We start from the raw sequence: 24588 nt of genomic DNA, 5'->3' as shown, positions 1-24588 counted from the left end.
ATACCTAAACATCCTAAACATAAATACATTATGTCCTAGGCATCACATTAGGCCTAACATTACACATAAACCACATTAGGCATACACCATCACAGTAGGGACCCTCTTAGAAACTGACCCCAGGCAAGCTGGCCTTTTCGAGGGCTCAAATGCCCTATGTCTTGCAAAGTCAGGGCTTAATCCTAGGACCTTCCCACTGGCCCCCTTGCTGCTTATGCAGCCAAAGAAAAGTGTGCACTGCGCTGGGGCCTTTTGTGCGCTCACCCCCTTCTTCACCTAGCACAAACTGTCCCCCAAGGGTGCAGCTGCCCAACACTCTCACAGGGCAGCTGGGCGAATAAAATTAGCACTGGCACCTGAGGTGCCTTTGGGGCCCCACTCCAGGGCTTCTATTAGCAAACTGCCCCCAAGTCCTACTACGGGACTTTTCAAGAAAAATAAATGTCTCCCAGTGTTGGAGCTGCCCGTTCCCCTGCGGGGACTGCTCAGCCAAACCTGGTTCTGCTGTGCCCCACTCACCGGGGCTTCTCCTGGGGCCTCTAGTCAGCCCTCGCAATGCTTCCCAAAAGGGGGGGGTGGGGAGGCCTCACTCGGTTTCTCCCGCCTGGGCAAACCCCTTACTGACAAAGTTGGGACTCCACCGACTGGTACACCGAGCTCTCTGAGCTCTGGACGGGCCTCTCCTTGGTGACCCCACTCACCGGGACTCTTCTGATGCTGTGACGAAGGGACTGCCAATGTGCCTCGACCAGAATTGTCCCCACTGTAGGACCGATGCGCAAGTTCTCCCTGACTTTACCCAGGCCCCCTCCTGGGACCCGGGACTACGATGCTGAGCCTGCAAGGCTCCTTCCTGCTTCCTCTTTGCCACCACGCCCACAGCCAGGCAACCTCGGCCTGACTTCCGGCCCGGGCCGTGGCGGTTGCTTTCCAGCGTCTCTTTCTTGGTGGGAAAAAAGTGTGGGGTAGGCTCCTGCCCGAAATTAACAACCATGCGGGTAGGATCCCACAGAAAGTGGCACAATGCAGGGGTGGGCTCCCGCCAATAAAAATAAATTCAAATGCGGGGTAGGCTCCCGCCAGATGAGCCACAATGCGGGGTGGGCTCCCACTTCTCCTCACAACACAGGGGAATCCTCACGCTGGGATTCCCTCGCAGCATGCCACAGCCTCGTGCCGCAGGGCTCCCCACTCTCCCTCTCATGGGTAATTAAAATATAGTGCTTTTCACATGCCCTTTGCCCAGTGGTGGCAGAAATGATGAGGGAGCACCCTTGAGCAGTCCACACACTTTCTTTTAAATAACCAGGAAGGAAGACAGTCCAGCCCTTCTTGGGCTCCACACAGGAGCAGCCTACGGCAAGTCAATTCACCCCTCACGCCAGGGCAGAGATGGGCACAGGCAGGCAAGCATGTAGGGACCCCCCTGGAGACATCAGCTGGGTCCCACAGCGGTTCCTCCTTGCCCCAATTGTCCATCAGATCCATGCAGGTCCCAAGCTGCACAAAGTCCAAAGCACAGTCCAAGGTCTATGGGGCATAGCTGGGCCCAGGGAGGCCAGCACATGGGGCCCTCCAGCAGGGAGGCAAGCCCCCATCGCTGTTCCTCCTGGAACCCAGCAGCATCAAGCCCCCAGCACAGAAGAGAACAGGATAGAACTGAACAGCTTCATGGGGTCACAGACCCTACATTTATACACCATTTCTCTTTGTCTATAGTGCACAGGGTTTGGGGGAACCAGTTCCAACTGATTCTGGAGCACTCTGTTTACCAGTTTCCTCTTCCCTATTATTAGGTGTGGGCTCGTCATCAGACACACCAGAGGGGGGCGGAGCCAGCATTTTCTAGGGCAGGCACAATCCTATTCAGAGTCAGGGCATTACCCCTCCCACTACTCTTAGCCCAGGTGTCCCACTCAGCCTAGTGCTGACTCACCCTGCCCCTCCTAGAGCCACCCACACCTCTCAGCACCTGTCACTCACAAGCCAGACATGCAATTCACATCAGTCAGGCGGACACATAGAACACAGAAATACCAACTTCTAAAAGTGGCATTTCTCCACCAGTCATCATAAATCTGCGCACACCATTGCACAGCATTTATCCTCACGAGTTCATAATACTAAACTCTACCCTACCGCTCCTCTCATACCAGGAACTACCATGGACACACTTATCCCCAATGCATTCCTATGGCAGGGCAGGGCAATCTCACCACATATACACAGAGAGCGCCCACACTTTACACTGGACCACAGTGTTAAAGGACCCAGAGCCCTAAAATCACCAACACCAGGTTACAGACAAGGCAAAAAGTTCAGGCGTGAACCTGCCAAAAAGGGCCAAGTCCAGCAATTATCCACATCATCATCACTGAATTTAAAGGCAGAAATAATGCTTTACATCAGTATGTCTTTTCCACATGGCTTGAAAGGGGAAACATCCTTTACAAAGCAACTTTTACCATGCAGTGCCTTTACGACGCAACTAATACAACACATGTCATTACAACGCATATCGCTGGGGGGCGTTCTAGGATAGGGAATAGATTTAATTTACTATCCAACACCTTTCCTACTATCCACGGGGACTGGAGTTGGAATAGTAAATTAAACTATTCACTATCCAGCACCCCTAAGCGATATGCGTTGTGAAGGCATGCGTTGTAAAAACTGCGTTGTAAAGGCATGCGTGGTAAAAGCATGCGTTGTAATGTCATACATCCCTTGAAAGTAATGTTGAAATCTGAATATTGCACCTATATTTTGCGTTTCTGACTTTTCAAATGGTGGAGATCTTCTAAACACTGTACATAATATGTGTTTTTGTTCGTTGTGCCATCTGGTGGTGCTGCATGAAATTATTTAATTAGATTACCAAGATTCTGCTGTTGACATCATTTCTATATTCATCACTTCTTCTTCTGGTATTTTTTTTTTTTTGCACAGATGGACCTTTCTTTTATTATTACTGTTTGTTCTTAGGTGAACAATATATATGTTTACTTTGAAATGTTAAAATTTTTCTTGCCCTTTAATTTTTGTGATGATCTCAGCTTTATAGATGAAATACAGTTTTGAAGAAAATGTATGTGCTTGCCACCAAAATAGGTGCTGTGTTTATAATGACCATCCTTTTATAATGACCATCATTTATAATGCTAATCCTTAGTGAGCTTTAATAATCTCACGAAATGGATGCAATACTCTTTGTTGAGTGTTGTTTTCTTTGGGCAGTTCTGCTTAAGATCAGATGGTGAATACTGTTGGGCTGAGAGATGATCCTTGAGGGAATCCACAGAGGAGGTTCTTTGCTTTTGACATGTAGGGTGGCATGCTGAATGTTTGTATGCTTTCTGTGAGTAAGGAGCAGATCCAGTAAGGAGTAGTTTTAGTTGAGGGTAGGTCCTTTGATGCCTATTTCATCTAGTCTTCTAATCTAATTAGGGTGGAGTGGGGGACCATGTTGAAAGCTGCTGAAAGGTCGAGCAAGATGAGGACCACTGTTTCTCCTTGTATGAGGATCATCATGATGTTGCCTGTTAATGCGATGATGGTCGTCTTGGTGCTGTGATTGGGTCAGAAGCCTGGTTGCATGGTGTCTAGAGGTTGGGGAGTGTTGAGGTAGTGCACAAAGTGTTTGTTAATGGATTCTTCCATGACCTGGTCTGGGTAGGTTAGTAGGGAGAACGGATAGTATTTTTCTAGCTGGGTGGGGCTGCAGATGGTTTCTTTAACATTGTGATGACCGTTGCATGTTTCCAGGATCCTGGGAGTGTCATGGTACTCACCTGCATCTTCAGGATGCAGGTGAGTACTTTGTTGATTGGGGAGGCATCCCTATTCTAGATGTGATGGGAGCAGGGGCCTATCGGTGCCCCGGAATGGATGGTCTCCTGATGTTGGCTGTTTATTCTGTGGTGGTTGGTTCCAAGTTCATCAGGGTGTTCACATGATGGTTAGTGGGTAGGCTGGAAGCGAGGTAGCAGGGTTAGGTTGAGAGTCAAAGTTGTAGATCGTTTTGATTTTGAAGCTGAAACATTCTGAAAGGTTATTGCATAGACTTTGCAAGGAGGTGATAATGTTAGTGGTGGAAGCAGGTGTGGTGAACACTGAGAATCGCAAAGATTTCTTTATAGCTATTGAAGCTTTTGTCTATGTGCTCTACTAGGTCCTTCTTTTGGGTATCTGTGATCTGCTTGTGGTAGTATCCAACTGCTGCTTTGTAAGTCTCCCTGTCTGTTTCTTTGTAGTTCATTCTCCATCTTCTTTCCAGTTGTTTTCAGTGTTATTTCGTTGAGCAGAGTTCCTCTGCGTACCAGTTGGTCTGGCTTTGGGTTCATCTTTGGGTGTTGTGTTTGTGGGGTGCCAGGGAGTCAGCGAATCTGTGATCCATTTGTCAAACTGTTTGAAGTTGTTGTTTAGGTGGTCTTTTGGGTTGTGATTGTTCCTGCCCAGGGTGTGCACCAGCTAGGTTCCAAGATGCAGCTCCAGCTGGCAAGTCTGGGGATAACGGGTTTAGTTTGGTGACGGATGTTGATTTGGAATTGGACAATGGCGTGGCCGGTCCAGGTGAAAGGCATGACAGCTGTGATTTTGAGCCTCAATCAATCAATCAATCAATGCATTTGTATAGCGCGCTACTCACCCGGAGGGTCTCAAGGCGCTTGGGGGGGGGGTCCGCTACTGCTCGAACAGCCAGGTCTTGAGCTGCTTCCTGAAGGAGAGGTGGTCCTGGGTGAGGCGAAGGTGGGTGGGGAGGGAGTTCCATGTCTTGGCGGCCAGGTAGGAGAAGGACCTTCCTCCTGTGGTGGCTCTTCGGATGCGGGGGACGGCGGCGAGGGCGTGGTTGGTCGATCGGAGCTGGCGGGTTGGAGTGTAGAAGTTGAGTCGGTTGTTGAGGTATCCTGGGCCTGTTGTGCAGGGCTTTGTGTGCGTGGGTGAGGAGTCGGAACGTGATTCTCTTGTTGATCGGGAGCCAGTGCAGGTCTCTCAGGTGTCCGGAGATGTGGCTGTGTCGGGGGATGTCCAGGATGAGTCTTGCTGAGGCGTTCTGGATCCGCTGGAGTCTCTTCTGGAGTTTGGCAGTGGTTCCGGCGTAGAGGGAGTTGCCGTAGTCCAGTCGGCTGGTGACGAGGGCCTGGGTGACCGTCTTCCTAGTCTCGGTGGGGATCCACCGGAAGATCTTGCGTAGCATGCGCAGGGTGTTGAAGCATGACGAGGAGACGGCGTTGACTGTCTGGTCATGGAGAGGGAGGAGTCCAGGATGAAGCCCAGGTTTTGTGCGTGGTCTGTTGGTTTGGGTGCGCTGCCCAGGGCAGGGGGCCACCAGGAGTCGTCCCAGGCGGAGGGCGATGATCCCAGGATGAGGACTTCCGTCTTATCTGAGTTCAGTTTCAGGCGGCTGTTCATCATCCACTCGGCTACGTCTTTCATCCCTTCTTGTAGGTTGGCTCTGGCGATGTCGGGGTCGTTGGTGAGGTGGTTGTTGGTGGGTGGTTGAGGGTGTGACCCATAGAGTGTGTGGGTTCGTTGATGTTTTGAGTCACTCCAAGGTTTTCTAGCCATTTGAGCAGTATGATGGCGCTAGGCTAATTTTGGTTTATCAAGTGGAAATCGAGGTATTCTAGAAGGATGTAAGTTTTAAGTCCAAGTCATAGAATGAAGATGCACGGAAGAGCTGAGGGAATAAGGAGCAAAAGCCACAAAGCATAAGAGCAAAGAAAGTCAAAAAAGCAAAGGATGAGGGGCAAATGGGCAAATCGTTGAGAGTCAAAAGAATAAAGAATGGGAAGCAAATGAGCAAAAGAGTCAACGAGTGAAAGGTACAGAAAGCTAAGGGTTAAAGAAGCAAAAAGTTACAAAGCTAAAGAGCAAAGAGTGAAGGGCAAAAGAGTGAAGAGAGGAGTGAATAAGAGGCAGAAGGCACAGAGGCAGTGTGCGAGCAGCCACAGGTGAATAGGCAGGACCCTAAAGGTGAAGAAGTTGGATCCATGAGGACCTAGATCGATCAGTGGACTGGTCTCAGGTATGTTCAGGAGGGTAGCGTCTGTGCACCTGCTTGGTAAATTCATGAACTTCAACCCGGGCACCTTCTTGTTGGATACATGAACTTTAAAGTGTTCATAAAGTTGAGCCGCCTAACATAACATAACTTAAAGTTTATCTCGCAATGATTGGTGGATTTATGGACCCAGAAAGGAGCTAAAAACGAGATTGTTGGCATGCAAACATAACACATCAAAGGGGTAGGCTGCATTTGACCTCCGCAGCTCACAAATACCACATATGGGGCCACCCAGTGGGCCACCACTACTACGTTTCTCTAGTTAAGAGCAGCTCTTAACTTGTTAATTAATTTGTTTGCATGTTGCTACCTTATCTTGGCATCGAAATGCAGAAATAAACTGCATCAACCAAGTCTGATAGCTAAATTCCATTTTGTAATACTTTTACAGAAATCCATTTTAGAGAACAAATCACGCATTATATAACGGAGAATCATATCTCTTGAGACATAACGTTGGGGTGAACAATGAACTAAATCAGGTTATAAAGAAATTGGGGAAGGGCTGAAATTAAATCAGAGAAGACACATAACATATATAGACCCTGCATGCATGGACTGCTGGCTTTCCTGAATGACCTTGACCGACACGATTTATTCCTACTTTGATTTTCATTATCACACGTACTTTGCATGGCTACACAATCGATATGCGAGTTTAGGGAGGCGTTGTAAAATCTCTGGGCCTCATTTATGAGGCCCCTTGCGCAATCGGAACATCACTTTTTGTGACGTTCCGTGGCGCAGAAGCCTGCGCAATATTTATCAGGCAGCACTGAGCCACTTTTTTGGCTTAATGCTGGCTGATAATTATCAGTCCCTTTAGCGCAGTGTTCTGCATTAAAGGGGCATGCAATGGGTGTTGCTGGGGGCGTTCTCAGCAACATCCATGGCCTTTTGACACTGCCCCAGCTTTACAAGAAATCGTAAATCTGAGACACTGCCAAAAGCTTACGCCTACCCAGGGGAGGTGCAAGGGATGTGCTACGGGAAAAATATTTTTAATTCGCCTTGTTTTTCCTTTTCCTATGTGTGCTACATTCTGCAGCACACATAGAAAGAGGAAAAGTCTCTTGTGATTATTTTTGTAAAGAAAGATTTTCCTTCCTGTACAAAAATAATCATTCCCACAAAGCAGGCGCCCGTGCAAAGGTGCCTGCATTGGCGCAGGCAGCCCATAGTGCGCTGGCGCAGGGGAAAAGGACAGGAATGAGCCGTAACTTATAGATATGGTGCATTCCTGCCCTTTTCTTTTGCCGTAGGGAAGCGCAGCAGGCTTCCCTACGGCAAAATCTCATAAATGAGGCCCTCTGTGTCTTCATTACCATCCTTCACGGTGTTGGGCCTATAATTACGTGCTTGCCTCACAGGTGCACCACATCCTGTGCGCGTGCTAGTTTTCGAGACCCTCTCAGAGGCTTTATCTGAGCACGTAGCATACTGAGAACCTTCTTCTGAAAAACGTCCATATCAAAAGCAGCAGAATACTAGGAAATGTAAAAAACCACATCGTACCTGTTGACCTTGCAGGTACGGACAGTGTTCGAAAGATGCACGCTCCACGCCTGCCTCTGTCGGCCAACATGCATAGCTGCTCCTGTAGGGAAACACATACTGGTCAGAATATTCCGTTTAAGAAATGTACCCTCTGTATACATCACTCATGGCTCTACATGCATTGTCTTCCTCTCCTATTTCATGTCTGCACACCTATTCTCCCGTTCACTTCCTTATTTTTCTCAGCACACACTTTTCTGGTTCCTGGTTCATTTCGCTGTTTAAACTGCTCTTGTTACCCTGGAGACCCTAGCCTGGCCCTGTCCAGATCCCTGCTAAGAGAGAATGTATCAAAACAAATTGCAGAATTTGTCCAAAGCAGTATCACGCATTACTGGAACAATGCAGACTGCGTCAGCTTAGTTTACTGCAGCCCTCTCTTAGTGGTCCTTAATGTCTGTTTGCAGCGTCATACCAGCGCCATATTTAGGTGGGATGTAAGTATTTGCAGACTGTGCTGCTTTCTTGGCCGCACAGGCTGTCATTGCCGAGAACTATCACAATGAGTTGGTAGAAACTACTACAAATCTAAGAGCAGGAAGCAGAATGGAAATATTCCGTTGCTTGGTATGCACTTACATGTCGTTGCGGGATGAGTTGCAGGGGCTGTCATGGCCGACAAACTGCCTCAGAAGGACGTGGGAGAGATTTGCCGAATCAACTCCATCAGCACTGTGTAATGAAAGAAAAATGAAGACATTTAATTGTCTCAGGATGGAATGCTATCTTGGCTTCCAATGATTAACAGAACACGGGGTTGTGGACATTTTGAGTCCACAGTATATTAATCATTTGTCCATTTAGTGATGGTGTATAAATCAGTACTGTTAATAGCTTCGGAAGAACCAAATTTAGCGAATTTAAATCCGGTACATTTGTCGTTTGAGATGACGGCTTAGATTTGCTGCCTCTGAAAGCCCCAAGCAGGGCCGGCTTTAGTGCAGGCAGCGCCCGGTGCAACAATCTTTTTTGACTGCCCATATGACCTCCTCTTCGGATTCTCTCACTACCACCCGGCAAAAGATCTCTCCATTGCCCCTCTCTCACATACATATAATTTGTTTTAAAGCGCAGGTAAAGGGTGCTTTACTAAACCACTCAGCTATCCACATAAAATGCAGATCTGTTCTTTGCAGCAGAAATATTAACCCTCTGCACTACTTTATGGAGTTAAAACTGCCACTCCACTCAACTCCAATCCTCTCTCTCTCGCTAGAACGTTAATCACAAGAGTTATGACATTTTTATCGCTGCATAAAAGCTGGATGCACACGGAACTCTGCAGTAGGTGCTTTTAAATCATACATTATTGCTAAACACAGAACCCCCCCTTGAGATCAGAGCCCCACCCTTCAGGTCAGCGCCCAGTGCAGCCGCACTGGTCACACTCCCCTAAGCCAGCCCTAGGCACAATCTGCTGCCGCTTGTCACAAGTTTACAGAAAGCTTCGGGGGCAGATGGAAGGTTTGATGTAGATATGTAGCAGAGAATCACTGAAGTACTTAGTTTATGTTAAGTTGGCATGTGAAATTCATTTAGTTCTTTGGAAAAGGATTAAATGAGAATGCAGGCAGTCATTGACTTCCAACAGGCTGCACAGGGTGCTTAAAAAAACTCTTGCAGGATGTCTGTGCACTGTGGTAAGCCTGGCATATGACAGAAAACCTAACCTACGGACAGCGATGTGCGATGGCATGATACAGGGATGTAAGGCTTAAAATGGTAAAGCTGATGTTTGTCATTAGACTACATTATGCATACAAGGTTTTCTTTCAAATGTCACAAAAGAGGTGAAATACAAAAGCAATTAGAGGAGATGATCAGGGGCAGCTTCTCCGTAATGGTGGAAGAGCATCGCCCCACTAGTCAGAGAAAAATAAAATGATAATGAAACAATATCATTTTGTATTTCTTTGACTGATTCTGACATGCTTGCAGGGCCGGACCAGGCCGGGCCATTACAGGCAGTTGGTGACACTTAGAAGTGCGCATGTATGTTTGGCTGGCCGTCCTAGGCCGACCGAAAATACATTCAGACTTCTATTTTCTCCAACCCAGCTGGGTTCACAGCCGGGTTGGAGAAATGCCTCAGGCTCGCAGGCAGTGTCTGAGCAGCAGATCAGGCAACTCAGACCAATCCTGGTGCTGTTCTTCTAGAGCAGCAACATGATTGGCTGAGCAACCCTGCCTTCCCAGAGACTGCTGGGAGAGCTCCAAGGTTGTGAAAGCCATCAGAGGCAGCCGGAAAAATTTACATTTTTAAAAATTATTATTTTTCGTTCCCTTCAAGACCCTCCTGCCCACCCATCAGTCCCCTGCCCCCCATCTTCGTGTTGTGGCGGCCGCCACTGCGAATGATGTAAAAATGACTAGCTCCACAATGGCAACAATGGATCTAATTTAAAGACCAATTTAAGACTTTGAAAGAAAAAGAATGCATTTTGCATTACCCATGTTCTTCAATTTAAGGGGACACATTTTGCAACTCACATTAAGAATGTCTGGGAGATACTTGGTGATATAAAGAACACATGTTCTCATTTGAGTCAGTGAAAAGATCTCCTTTGTGAATATTCCTGAGGAGCCATGATTTAAAGTGGCACCAGCTGAAGACATTTGTCAGACTTTGTACATTCCGGGCCTCCTTTTTAAGCAAAGCCCAGCAGTAAATGAATATACCAACTGTAACACCCCCAAATTAGAAATAAATTGTTTCTCACTTTTGCTGAGGCCCCTTAGAAGCAATGTTGTGTGCATTATCCATTTGAAGAGCCTACCACAGGTGTGGGTTAAAATATAGTTGTGTACAGCATAAGGCTGCTTTGTGTCAGTGTGAGGAACCAGTACCTCTGTTTAAAAGTACATGGTAATTAGGTGTACTTACAATTGGTACTGACAGCCTACCTTTAAGTCCCTAGTATTTGGTAAGGAATGTAGGTTTAAAGGCCCAGTAAACCTAATGCACTTTAGTGTGCACTACTGCTGTCGTTTTAAAGGCCAGCCTCGCTCGACTTACTGTTAAGCCCCTAGTACAGTGTACTGTGTATGCCCAGGGCCTGTAAAACAAACACTGCTAGTGGGCTTGCAGAGCTGATTGTGCCATCCACACAAGCAGCCTTGCAAAAGGTTCTCAGATCTGCCGTTGCAGTGTTTGTGTGCAGTTTGGTACTGTCATGTCAACATAGCAAGTGCACCCACTTGTCAGGCCTTAACCCTCCCTTTTCTTACATGCGAGTCACCCCTAAGATAGGCCCAAGGTACCCCTGTGGGCAGGGTGAAGTGTATGTGAAAGGTAGGACATGCCCTGATGTGTGTGGCATGTCCTGATAGTGAAATACTGCCAATTTAGTTTGTCACTATTGAAAGGCTATCTGCCCCATAGGATAGAATGGGATTTTATTTATAACATCTTATACATATAACTTCCCATTGGAACAAGATGGAAAGATGGGATTTAATATGCCTCAACTCAGAACATAAAAATGCATCTTTTAGTAAACATGATTTTCATATTGTGTGTTTGAAAATACCACTTGATAGTGAGTATTTTTTGCTTAGCGGTCCTGTGTGCCTCTGCAGGCTTGTGGATTGGCTGTCTGGCTTTTTCAATGGCAGGGACTGGGGGATGTGCATTCTCTCAGACAGGCACCGGGGGGGGCAGAGGAATGGGGTTGATGTGTGTCCTGCCTTTCCTGGATGAGTCAGGACTGAATAGACCTGGGCTGCGTTTAGAGCAGGAGGAAGAGATTTCTTTCACACCTGAATAGGCCTAATCGGCTTAATGCAATGCTGTCTCCACCTCCTGCTGGGCAGCTGCTGGTTTTGGCTGCATAGAGCTTCTCTGTCTCCAGAGAAAAAATGATTTTGTGCAATAAAGAGTGGGGCCCAGGCCCCTGAAGTTTAGATTACTGCTGAATTAAGGAACCTGCCAGGAAGAAGAAGCGGAAACGCTGGAGGAGGAGTGCTGCCCCTGTGCTGTGTGCTGTTGGGGTGGCCTGCAGTGGTTGCTTCTGTATTGGGCAGGGAAAGGACTGGACTGTTCTTTCATCATCCTGCTGTTAAGAGTTTTCTCCAAGGGCTTGAAGTAGAGCTTGCCTCATGTTGGGAGTCTCAGGGATAGAAAATACTTCAAAGATTACTTCTGGCATTCAAAAAGAACCCTTGCCAAGGAGAAGACCTGGAGAAACTGAAGGCAAAGTACTGCACTTTTGCTGTGTGCTGTCTGGCGTTGGCCTGTAGTGACTGTTTCTGCCAAGGAAAGGATAAGGACTTTGCAGTGTGCTGTGGCCCCTGCTTGAGGAAGATCTCCAAGGGCTTGAAGTAGAGCTTGCCTCCTTTCTGAAGTCTCAGGGACACAAAGACTTCACCCCAGGCCCCCCTGAACTCCTTTGCTGGTAGTTCTGACAGACCAAGATGTCCCTGTCAGTGTTCTGGGCCTCTGCAGGTTGTTTCTGGGACTGGGAACTGAAGAAGAGTAACGAAATTTGAAAATCGATGCATCTCCTTGTTCCGACGCATCGCAACGGTGCAAAAGAAGTTTCCGACACATCATGGCAGCTGAAGAATCGACACAGCGCCTGCCCGCCTCTGAAGTGTCTGCCGTGCGACGAGACCTGTGCACTGATCTCTGACGTCCGTGATCAACGCATCGACTCTGATGCAGGCCTTGCGTCTCAGCACATCACTGACTGTTACGCATTGCATCAGGTGCCAGGTCTGTTGCATCACTGGGGGATTTGCAGTAAGAAACCGACACATCACCTCCCCATGCAGTAAGAAAGCAACAGATCACCTTCCCACACAGTAGGAAACCGACGCATCACCTCCTCTCAGGTAAGGAACTGACACATCACCTCCCCTGTGCAGCAGTAAGGAACCAAAGTATCACCACCTCTGCAGCAAAGAACCAACGCTTCATCTTCCCTTTGACTCTTTTTTGCTTGTCGTTTTGACGCATCCAAGGTACTTTGTGTTGAAAGTGTTGCATCTGCAACCCACTTTGAACAGAGCTGTTTCTACCGTTTGAAAGTCATATTTCTATTACTTTATTGTGGATTTTTGTTGTTTTGGTCTTGTTTGGTTTAGATAAAGATTACTTAGTTTTCTAAACGGGATGGTGTCCATTTGTAGTGTTTTCAATGTATTACTGTATGTGTTCACAAAATCTTCCTCAATGCCTCTGAGATAAGCCTGTCTGCTCATGCCAGCTACCAATGGGGTGCGCAAGGGTAACTTTAGAAGTGTATCCCCCTTACCCTAACTAAGAAGGAGGGTCCCTACTTGGACAAAGGTACCTACCTCTGCCAACAAGGGACCCCCATTTCTAACATAGACAATCTGGAACTACAGCCCTAATGACTTTGTCTGGCTTCACAATGATTACAGTGTGGGCTCTAGGGCCGTTTCTGCCATTAGACAGGACTAGGCGGCCACCTAGGGCGGCAAAATGGTGAGGGCGGCATTTTTTTTGTGTGTGGCACTATTCTGGAAGGAAACAGGAAATCAATTATGCAGTGGAGTCCGAGTGCACTGTGCAAGCGCACCTGCTGTTTGCAATTGCTGCCTTGTGACATCATGATGTTGCGCAGACAGTTTAGAGCCGAGCGGCACACCCTAGCAGAGTGGCGGGGGTGGGGGGCGGCGCGCACCGTAGCGTGTGTGTGTGTAGAGCGGGGTGCGGGCCCGGACACACTAGTGTAAGTGTGGGTCCCCAGGGCCGTCAATCTTGTAGCGCTGGATAGCGCTACCCATGACGTCCCTGGGAAACATTTTTAGCCAATCCATGAGCAGTGCTTCAGCCAGGGAGGGCAGGCCAGTGACGGTGACGCGCACGGCGCACCAGTGCCACCATCTCTCGGCGCGCGCGGGGGACGGTCGGACTGTGTGTGTCGGCTGGCGCGCTGCTCCCAGTGTGATGGCCGTGAATTCAATTTACCATAATTAGTATAGTATACTGAAGCTGCCACCCTGCTGCTGCCAGTGCCACACACAGTCTTGTTGTCCGGTCCCGACTCCGTCTCCCGCCCGCCCTCCAAACAGCACAGTGGTCGTGGGCAGGCCTGGTCTTGGGATATACGTAACGTCGTGACTGAGCAGTGCACGCACCGGTGAGTCACTCAGAAGGCCGCTGGCTGTGAAAATAGATTTAAATACATATTTCGGATCGGATGCATTGCATGCAAATTCAATTGCAAATGAATCATCATGTAATAATGACGTTGTTCGTAATCACTCAGGCCTGCTTGTTAATGTTGTAAATGAGGCGGCGGTGGGTGGGTGAATCATTATCTGTTTCTGTTATCTCCGAGCCTGTCCAAGCCCGTCCACTCCTCACGGTCACGGCCGGAGTGGGCCTGGCTGGCGCAAAACACTGAGTGAGCATGAGCAGGGGTTAGGTAGTACTGACGCCGGGTGTCTGAGTGAGGTTTGGTTTGGATGGTGGCGCGGGCAGGGCGGGTCTGTTTGTTGCAGTAGGCTAAAAAGATCTGAGACTGATTTGAAATCATAAGATGGTGGTGGTGGCGGCCCCATGTCCAGGCCTCCGGCCTGTGACTGAGGTGAGGTGATGATGGAAGCTATCTCCCTGCATGTGAGCGAGGCTGGAGCCTGGAGGAGTAGTAGGACATGGGAGAGGGGGTCAAGGAAGCACGAAGAGAGGGTGCAGAAGAAAGAGCAGAGGACCCCTTACCTTATTTATGCGTTTTTATATAGCGCGGACTTTACCCAAAGGTGTCAGAGCGCTTCACAATAGGAACAGAACTGATACATGAGAACATTACAAGTGAACAAATTACAAAAGCAAATGTTACATTAAATGAGGCAAAAGTGACAATCTTGAGCCAACAAAATACAAGAGGTAGCAAACGGTGCAATATAGGAGGAAAAAGTGACATGTGTGCAGGTTACAAAAGCGTACAAAGTAAACATAGAGGTATAATACTGCAATAAATGGAGGACACTCAAACTCAAGAACAAACGTTACATTGGGACTGGTGGCACTTGTGCAGGCATTGAAAGCAAACAAAATGTAAGAGATAGAAAACAGTGTGTTACAAGAGAAAAGTGACGTGTGCATGTTACAAACGAGTACCAAACACAGGTAGAAGGATAATACTGCAATAAATGGCAGACTATCTAATGCATTTATTCTTTTAGCCTGGATGACGGGGGAGAGAGTGATGGTAGAAAAAGGGAGGGGGCGGCATTTTTCAATTCTCGCCTAGGGCGGGACAACACCTGGAAACGGCCCTGGTGGGCTCCCTGACAGCAACAGGTTAACAGAACTCACCTACATAATCAACCCCAAGAAATCCCCAACCTGGAGGGCGTCCAGTGGACTTTTAAGGACTTTGCCAGTGTATTCTGGGAATTGTATGTGATCAAATTGTATGTAATCTCAACATCTCAATGGCCATCTCATAGCTTCTAGACCCTTGGATTGGTGTTTTGGATACTTTGAACCTACAAGAGGAACTCCGGGAAGAAGTTCCAGAATTTGGAGAAGTTTGGAGCAACTTTAGTAAAAAGCTCCATAAATTGGCCGTGTGCATTGCGGGAGTTATAGTCCCAGACCCCAAGTGGCAAACCAGAGCATCTGAACACTTGGTTAGTACTGTGGACCACTTTCCTGTATCAAGAATCACTTCTGGAAGTAAATGTAAAGAAATTTTGATTTTGTCCTGGACCAGCGCGATCTTTTTTAATCCTTTGAGTGCTATTTGCTTCTAAGCGCTAGTTTTACTTTTGATCTTTAAAGATTCATATTTCTGCTTTCCTTAATTGGATTTTTGTTGTTTTGGTGTCTATTTGTTAATATAAATATAGCCTATTTTTATGGATTCAGTGATAGACTTTTTACTTATTTAACGTATTGATGTTTTTAAATGCTTTACACAGCAGACTCCTATGTTAAGCCCGCCTGCTCATTGCCAGCTACCAAAGGTTGAGCAAGGGAATAACTTATTGAGACCTTGACTGAGCCTTATATTGTGTTTGTGCACTTATCACTACTAATAAACCACTTTCCAATAGTCAAATTTGCTATAATCTTGTGCACATGATTCAATGGAAACAATGTTCTTTCCCGCCTGAAAAGCCACATACACAAAGGCATGGGTGGAAGAGGAGAAGTGAGTGAGAGAGTAAACAGATCACAGTCCTCCACACTTTGCCTTGTTTCTTCTTGGGTGAAAACAGTGTGCATGTTTTAGTGGATTTCTACAAAAAAAGAGCTGCCTTAAATAACTTGTTGTTGGATCATTGAACATAAGCTATAATTGAAAACTGATATTTCCGTAGCAATATTTATCTATGACCAACTCTGTGTGCTTTGAAAGGGAACTGAGATTTTCTGGAAGTTAAACATGAATGACTTTTTAAATACATATAGACTTACTTATCTCCCTATGTTTATAATAAATACCTCAATATGTGTCACTGTATACTCTTCTAAGGAAGATGTCTATAGTTTCCACTTGACGTGGCTGATCATAGTGGTGGCAGCACTGTGAGATTCCGCTGGGGAAAGAAAGGCAGACTGCGAGTTTACTCTTCTGCCTACTCGCTTTCCTGCATTCATCTTTTAGCGCTTTTAAAAACCGAATTTGCACTTTTACATCTAATTGATTAGAAAATTCTGATGTATGTATTTTTAACAATTTGGACCCGTTTTTAACCTTTGTGCTGTTGTCCCGGTTCCCCTGCGCCCCGTTCCACCGCGGTTGCTCTGTGCCGATTGTTGTGGAGGGCCAGGTCGGGCGGCGCCATTTTGAGTGAGGTCCGGTCCCTGGCTGGTCGGGAGGTAGCGGTCCAGCTCGGGGAGGGGCTTGGGGGTTAAATAGATTTGGTGCTTCCCTGACCCTCGTGGCTGATCATAGTGGTGGCAGCACTGTGAGATTCCACTGGGGAAAGAAAGGCAGACTGCGAGTTTACTCTTCTGCCTACTCGCTTTCCTGCATTCATCTTTTAGCGCTTTTAAAAACCGAATTTGCACTTTTACATCTAATTGATTAGAAAATTCTGATGTATGTATTTTTAACAATTTGGACCCGTTTTTAACCTTTGTGCTGTTGTCCCGGTTCCCCTGCGCCCCGTTCCACCGCGGCTGCTCTGTGCCGATTGTTGTGGAGGGCCAGGTCGGGCGGCGCCATTTTGAGTGAGGTCCGGTCCCTGGCTGGTCGGGAGGTAGCGGTCCAGCTCGGGGAGGGGCTTGGGGGTTAAATAGATTTGGTGCTTCCCTGACCCTCGTGGCTGATCATAGTGGTGGCAGCACTGTGAGATTCCGCTGGGGAAAGAAAGGCAGACTGCGAGTTTACTCTTCTGCCTACTCGCTTTCCTGCATTCATCTTTTAGCGCTTTTAAAAACCGAATTTGCACTTTTACATCTAATTGATTAGAAAATTCTGATGTATGTATTTTTAACAATTTGGACCCGTTTTTAACCTTTGTGCTGTTGTCCCGGTTCCCCTGCGCCCCGTTCCACCGCGGCTGCTCTGTGCCGATGGTTGTGGAGGGCCAGGTCGGGCGGCGCCATTTTGAGTGAGGTCCGGTCCCTGGCTGGTCGGGAGGTAGCGGTCCAGCTCGGGGAGGGGCTTGGGGGTTAAATAATGGTTCCTCATAGGGCGCGCAGCGGCCGCGCGCAGCGGGCGCGCCGTCTTCGCGCCGAAGGAGCGCCTAAGGAGGGCCCGTCTGTGCCTGTCCGTGCCCCGGACGGGCCCAGGGCCAGCCATTCTGCCCGACTTCCTGCAGGGATGGCAAACCTAGAGAAACGTATGTATTCTCGCCACGATCTTGTGAAGCTTGCCCCCCCCTGTGTAGGACTGCCATGTCGACGTGTAGATCTTGGTGGAACTTGGGTTGAGTGCCCTAGTTGTGGCTTCCTCCCCCAACCTGTTTTACCCCCACGCTTGGTCAGGAACGCCGGTGTTGCTACCATTAGGGCGGGACTGATTAATGCTAGATCGATGGTTAAACATGCTGCGGATATTTTCGATCTTCTGGTGGATGGCCAGCTGGATGTGCTGTTCGTCACGGAGACGTGGATGACCAGCACCTCCGCTCCGAGTGTGGAACTTGCTGTCCCCAGAGGCTTTAAGATTGCGAGGGTAGACAGATCCCAGGGGAGAGGGGGCGGACTGGCTGCCATTTACAGGGAGGGGTGGTCCTTTGTTGCTGAGCCTCCGATTGCGGGTGTTGATGGCGAGGTTCTTCACTTTGCTATAAAATTATCCCCGCACTTCACCTTAGGTGGTTCCGTTATCTATAGGCCCCCTGGCCAGGCAAATCATTTCCTTGACTCCTTAGAAGATTATATAGTGCCGCGGGCCTTAAGCTTCCCTAGGTTCCTTTTGGTTGGCGACCTTAATATTCATGTAGATACCCCTGACTCACCGGATGCCCGCAGGCTCGGCGAAATTCTTGCTCTGGCGCAACTCAGTCAATGGGTTACTGTCCCAACTCATGAGGGAGGTCATCTGCTTGATTTGGTCTGCTCCAATTTCCCGATTCAATCTGTGTCAGTGGAAAAAATAACTTGGTCTGACCATGACCTGGTCAGGTTTGAATGGGTATCGGAGGAACCTGGTCCCACGCCCACCATCTATCACGCCCAAAAGATTAACTTGCCCGTGTTCAGACAGGCCCTGTCCAGAGCTCGCCCGAAAACTACGATGCTTCTGGACAAGGCCGTCGGCGAATTTAGCGAGTGGGTGCGGCAGGCCGCCTCTGCTTCCATCAAACTTACAACTGTGTCTAGGGTACGACACTCCCCCTCCCAACCATGGTTCTCTCCTGAACTGAGGGTGATGAAACTTGGCTGTAAAAAATTAGAACGTGCGTGGAGATGCAGCTATAGCCCAGAGGCTAAAGCTGCTCTACGTTTAGCACAGAAAAGTTATTATGCAGCCATCAAGGGAGCAAAGGGGAACTACTACGCAGGGCGTATTGCAAAAGCAGATAACAATAGCAGAGAGATCTTCGCTATTGTTAAGAGCTTTGTTGCGCCGGTAGCTGATGCAGTTGCCCTTCCGTCCTCTGCGCAATGGTGCGAGGACTTGTCCACCTTTTTTATCAGTAAAATAGCGAGGATCCAGCAGGACCTTATGGTGGCTATGTCTGCTGACTGTGTAGTGACTGACATGTGTCCCATACTTTGTCCCTATTCTGGACAACTGCTTTTGAACTTTGGCCAAGTTACTGAGGGTGATATTTTGCCCCTCTTGCAATCTCTGAAATCGGGCTCTCCCGCTGACCCGTGCCCGGCCCGGGTGCTTTCGGAGGTGGCGGATTTGGTCTGTTCTGAGATCACTCAGATAGTGAACCTCTCCTTGGTTTCAGGGGAGGTGCCGCTTGGGTGGAAACAAGCCAAACTTCTGCCGCTTTTGAAGAAGCCAGGACTGGACGCGACGGTTCCTGGGAACTATCGTCCAATATCTCTTTTGCCAGCACTTACGAAAGTTTGTGAGAAGGTGGTGCTTCAACAATTGGAGAATTTTGTTGAATCTTCCAATGCCCTCCATTCTGCCCAATCGGGTTTCAGAGCTACTTATAGCACTGAGACAGCGCTAGTGGAGATGACTGAGGCGATTCGGGACTGTTTGGACGGAGGCGGTAGAGCGGTCCTAATTTTATTGGACCTCTCTGCCGCGTTCGATACCGTCCCCTACGAACTCCTTCTCGCTAGGCTGTCCTCTATTGGCATTGGGGGAACGGTGCTGTCCTGGCTGTCTTCGTTTCTCTCCGACAGGTCCCAGCAGGTCTGGATGCCCCCCATGTTTTGAATTCTAAACCACTTCTCACGGGGGTCCCCCAGGGCTCCACTCTTAGCCCCTTACTGTTCAATATTTACATCACCCCCCTGGTCTATCTAGCGGAACAGTATGGGGCTAAGATAATTGGGTATGCGGACGATACCCAACTGCTGTTCACCTGGCCTGATGATCAATTGGACTCATCAGTAGTTCATCGGTGTCTGTCCTCTGTATTTCGCTGGCTGACTCAGGCCCAGCTGAAGTGCAATGAGGACAAGTCGGAGGTGCTTTTTTACGGTTCCTTCCCCCCTCTGTTTAAGAACACACTGTGGCCCCCTAACATCCCTAGTCCAAAAGAGATGGGAAGACCGGCTAAAAACCTGGGCATCTGGTTTGCAGAGGACCTCAGATTTGAGGAGCATATAAAAAAACTGACAGGCACCTGCTTTGCCACACTGAAAATGCTCCGCAAGTTTTTCCCCCTGCTCCCTAAAGAAGCTAAGGAGACGGTTGCCCGAGCTCTTATACTGGCAAGGCTGGACTACGCGAATGCTTTGTTCAGCGGTATTCCGGCCTACCTGGTGAAGCGCCTGCAAATCATCCAGTACGCGGCCGTCCGTCTGATTTTTAACATCCCCAGATGGAGGAGCGTACGTGCTGAGATGAGCACCATTCATTGGCTCCCGGTTGCGCAGCGCATTTTGTTTAAATCTTTGGTGCTGGCGTTTAGAGCCATTCACGACCAAGGCCCCGTTTATCTGAGAAAGAGATTTATCTGTTATGTACCAACTCGCTCTCTTAGATCATCCACGCAGCTGAAACTGTACCTTCCCCGTTTCAAACGTGCCAGACTTGGTGGCCAGTCAATCTTTGTGATTGTGGCCAGGGCGTGGAACGCTCTACCTCTTTATCTGCGTTCCTCCCAAACTGTGGCGCTATTTAAGAAAAATTTAAAAACACACCTATTCAAGAGTTTAATATAAGTTGATTTCTCTCCGGCTCTGTTTCCCGCCTTTCCCCTCGCGCCAGGATACTCTCAAGTAACGGAGCGCGCTACAAAATAGTTTATACATACATACATACATACTTCTGCAGAGCTAGAAAATATCATCATTAACACCCTTTGATTCCCTACGCTCAGCAATACATACACAGACTGGACAATTACAAGCACGTGCATCAAAGTTTTTTGCGATCGCAAACGGTGCAATCGCAAAATTAGCTTTTGCGATGCATGAAATAACTTGCCACTCAAAATTTAAGAAACCACAATATTTTGTGATTTCTAAAATTGCAATTGCATTTAAGGAATTGCAAATTGCGATTCCTTAAATGCAATGCGAGATGCCTTTTAAAATAGCGATTTCACTATTTTGGCCCGCTATTTACTGCGAAATCATACCAGATGGTAAATAGCGAAAACTTCGAAAAATGCACTAAAGTGCATTTTTCAAAGTTGTAAGCTACACACACACATGCCCTTGGGACATGTGTGTGCGCAACATATGTGCACAGATCTATTTCAGGAGCGCAACAGGGTGTCCTTGCACCCTTGAAATTGGTACTCGCATATTGCGCATGCAATTTCCTATTCATTCCTATGGGCCTGTAGGCCCATAGGAATGATTGGGAAGCCATTCCTTATTTGCGACTCGCAATTTGTGAGTCGCAAATAAGGAATATGTAGGAATCGCTAAGTGATTCCTACATGCATAGGATTTTGTGAGTCCTTAATTGCGATTCCTTAATATTCGCAATTAAGGACTCGCATAATCCTACCTTGATTAACCCTGGGCGAAGCACTACGCTACGCTCGCGGAGTTTGCGAAGTTTTCGCAACTTCACACTACGCGAGCTGCACGTAGCACAGTGCGAACATGCGTAGTGCAGCGTAGCTTAGTGCAGCGGTCATTTTTTGCTTGTTCGCGGTCCTGAACGTCCTGTTCGCGACCGCAAGCAAGCAAAATGACATCCCGGCGAGCTTCTCAACGCGAGGAGGTCAGGTTTCTCATTGTGAGTGGTTGCGCATGCTCGCGACCGCTCTCAATGAGAAACTACCTGTTCGCTTTGAGAAAGCTGCCGCTCGAGTAATAATCTACTCGAGCAGCAGAAAACTACAGCTCGCACTGTGCAAGATGCCGTTTTCAATGCTTGAACAGTGCCGGATGCTTGTCCGCACTGTGCAATAATTGAAAACGCATCTTGCACAGTGCGAACATGCTACTACGTAGCTCGCGTAGTGCTACGTGAAGTTCGCGTAGTGTGAAGTGCACTTCGCGTAGCTTCGCGTAGCGCTACTTCGCGAACTACGCCCACCCTTAACCTTGATGCATGTGCCTGATAGTACTTTAAACACAAAGTTCATTACCATTTATATGCATATGAAATGTCAAGTACCATTATTTATTTATTTATGTAACGTGCTTCTATATAGCGCAAACTTTACCCGAAGGTGTCAGAGCGCTTTACATAAGAACCAGTTGCAAAGCATAAAGACTTAGGATTACATGCGTTACATAAAATATACAAACAGAAAAAATTGCAAATGTACAAGATGGAAAGTCACACAAGGAAGAGATACAAACAGAAAGAAAAATTGCAAATGTACAAATAGTAAAGTCACTCAAGGAAGAGATACAAATGGATATACTCTAAGAGTTGAGTCAAAGAGAGGGACAAGAGGCGTATTTCCCGCTCAAAGAGGAGTGGGGAGGTCCGGCATAAAGGAAGCCTCCGTAGATACAATACAAAAAAAGGGTTTTATGCTGTTCCTCTTTTAAACAATGCTAGTTGGGGTCACAAAGTGGCTGGATCTCACTGGACCCTAGACAGGGCATAAGTGGGGATCCATATGTTGGATCATAATGCCCTCACACACCCTTTCAAGTGTAATGCTTCATCATTTGGGCTTCTCCTCGTTGGGGCGGCGGTGCAATCCCCAAATGGCTCCCTAAGAAGGGGCTCTTTGTCGGAGATCTGCTATCCAACTGCCGTATGGTGAAGTGCGGGTATGAGCCGTTGTTGTGTAGATGCAGTGAAGTGAAGTAAAATAGGACTGGGAGTACCTAGAAGGACAACGTTTTATTCTGGGGGTCTCCTGTCCTAATTAAAACCAGTGTACAAGGCATTTGCCCGAAAGGTTTTCGTGTGTATTTGTGTCCTTGTTAAAGAGTGTGGGTCTACAAAGGTCTACTGCATATACTAGTGATTAGAGTTATCTCTATATACATATATATACACATAGTCGATTTTCTCAGGTCAAGACCCAAAAAATAAAACCAGAAGAGCAGTGTTCCATTCTGGTCCCTTTTTATCCAAGAATAGAAATGAATGTTGTAACTAAGTGCTGTATTAAACCCTATTGACTATAAGTGAAATCTGAGACTAGAAAGATGGTCGGGCGAACAGGTGGGTTTCCCAATTTTGGATGGTAGACCTTTTCTGCTATCCAACATTTAGATGAAGAAGTTGTTTTCTGTTTTCCTCTGTTAAGCATATTACAATAAATCACAGTAGAAATATTCGGGTTTAGGTACGGGAGCTGCACATGTGGGTTTCCTAGTGGGAACTAACTGGCTTTCAAATGTCAAATTTAATATTGTTATGCCAAAAATGGGCAAAGCTATTCTTCTCTGATGAGCTCTAAAAAAGCAACACACATCAGAAGTTGCTTTTATTTATTCCAGGTTGGCTTAAGTCATATTTTATCAATCAAAAGCTGTAATATTGTGCCTAGAGTGGAAATGCCTTTGTAGCTCGGCATGGGTGGTGTTGGGCTTATCATATGCTTAAATATGGTAAACATCACTTACAACAAAACTTTTACAACGCACTACCATTACAACGCGGTCATTACAACGCAAACTATTACAACGCATTGCGCTGGGGGGCGCTCTAGGATAGGGAATACGTTTAATTTACTATCCAACACCTTCCCTAGTGTCCACGGGGACTGGAGTTGGAATAGTAAATTAAACTATTCACTATCCAGCACCCAAAAGCGCTATGCGTTGTAATGGTATGCGATGTAAAAACCGCGTTGTAAAGGCAGGCGTTGTAATAGCCTGCGTTGTAACGTCATACATCCCTTAAATATTCTTCTAGAAGAACAGACATTGAGGCGAGCAGATTTAAAGTGGCGGTGGTGATGTAGAGTTCTTTATGTAAAGGAGCTGCTCTCCCACTGAAACAAGGGAGCTACCCAGAGTTCCCTATTTCTTTGTTGCATAATTTATGCTGTTCTCTAAGTCTCAAAGGGCATTTTTTGGGTTTAGACTGGCTGCACCTTTGGGTCTGGATAAAGCTATGCTTCTCTGAAAAGTTCCAGCAAGAGTGTAATGCGTGCATCAGGAGCTGTTTTTACCTATATCAGGTTGGCTTGGATATTATTTGATCAATTCAAAGCTGTAATACTGTGTCTGGAATGGTAAAAAGCCTTTGTCATTGTTTGGCTCAGCATGATAGCACTTTCTAACCCCATGCTTAAAGACATTGTCAAACACAGAAAAATGCTTTGTACCTTTTTTTTTAGCTCAGCATTGATAGAATTAGGCTTATCCTACGCTTAAATATTCTACTGGAAAAACAGACATTTGAGGAGAGCATATTTAAAGTGTAGGTGGAGATTTAGAGTGTTCCATGTAAAGGGACCAATGCAGAGTTCGCTAGATCTAGTTTGTAAAGCTATGGAACATGAATTAATTCTTAGCAATAAAATCTCAGTAGATATACAATGAACAATCATTATCCGTAAAATAGCACTGTATCCACGTCTGCATCGAGAACAAAATATTGATGGCTTCATGTTCTACCTCCAGTGATAGGCAATTAATTAAAACTTTAATATCAGGACTGGTTCCTTCGAAAGCTTGGGCAAAGTAAATTCGGTTAAACTCAAATCATCGAAATGTAAGCATTATTCAAGGTTTGACAAAGCTCTCAAACATTTTGCATTTCAAGTTCAACAGATTCAACGCCTTTCCAAATTAAGATTTAATTAGATAATGTTTGTGTGTTACATGCACTGTTAGGAAGGCAGGTTTAGCAATCGAACCAACTGATCCATTTCAAATATAATTATATAGTGAGGTGGGTCCTAGGGCCACAATATATATAAGGAGAATTTTCATTGTTTGCACCGGGTGCTACTATAAAAAGGTGTGCCTGGGGCAAACAATGAAAATGCAGCCTATTACCCTGAATGCACTGCACCTAGGG

At 47.0% G+C, this 24588-nt stretch overlaps 1 protein-coding gene across 1 annotated transcript in view; it reads right to left on the bottom strand.

Annotated features, from left to right (window-relative positions):
- ABCA13 (ATP binding cassette subfamily A member 13) overlaps nt 1-24588 on the bottom strand; it is a 2470580-nt gene that overhangs the window by 955485 nt on the left and 1490507 nt on the right. The window contains exons 36-37 of the mRNA XM_078686273.1: nt 8204-8296; nt 7583-7664 (exon numbers count right to left, since the gene is read on the bottom strand). Coding sequence (XP_078542399.1) covers nt 7583-7664; nt 8204-8296 — 175 coding nt within the window. The remainder of the gene's footprint in view (nt 1-7582; nt 7665-8203; nt 8297-24588) is intronic.

Source organism: Lissotriton helveticus, chromosome 4_1, assembly GCF_964261635.1.
Source record: "Lissotriton helveticus chromosome 4_1, aLisHel1.1, whole genome shotgun sequence".
NCBI classification, from domain to species: Eukaryota; Metazoa; Chordata; class Amphibia; order Caudata; family Salamandridae; genus Lissotriton; species Lissotriton helveticus.
This window is presented reverse-complemented; position numbering and strand designations above follow the sequence as displayed.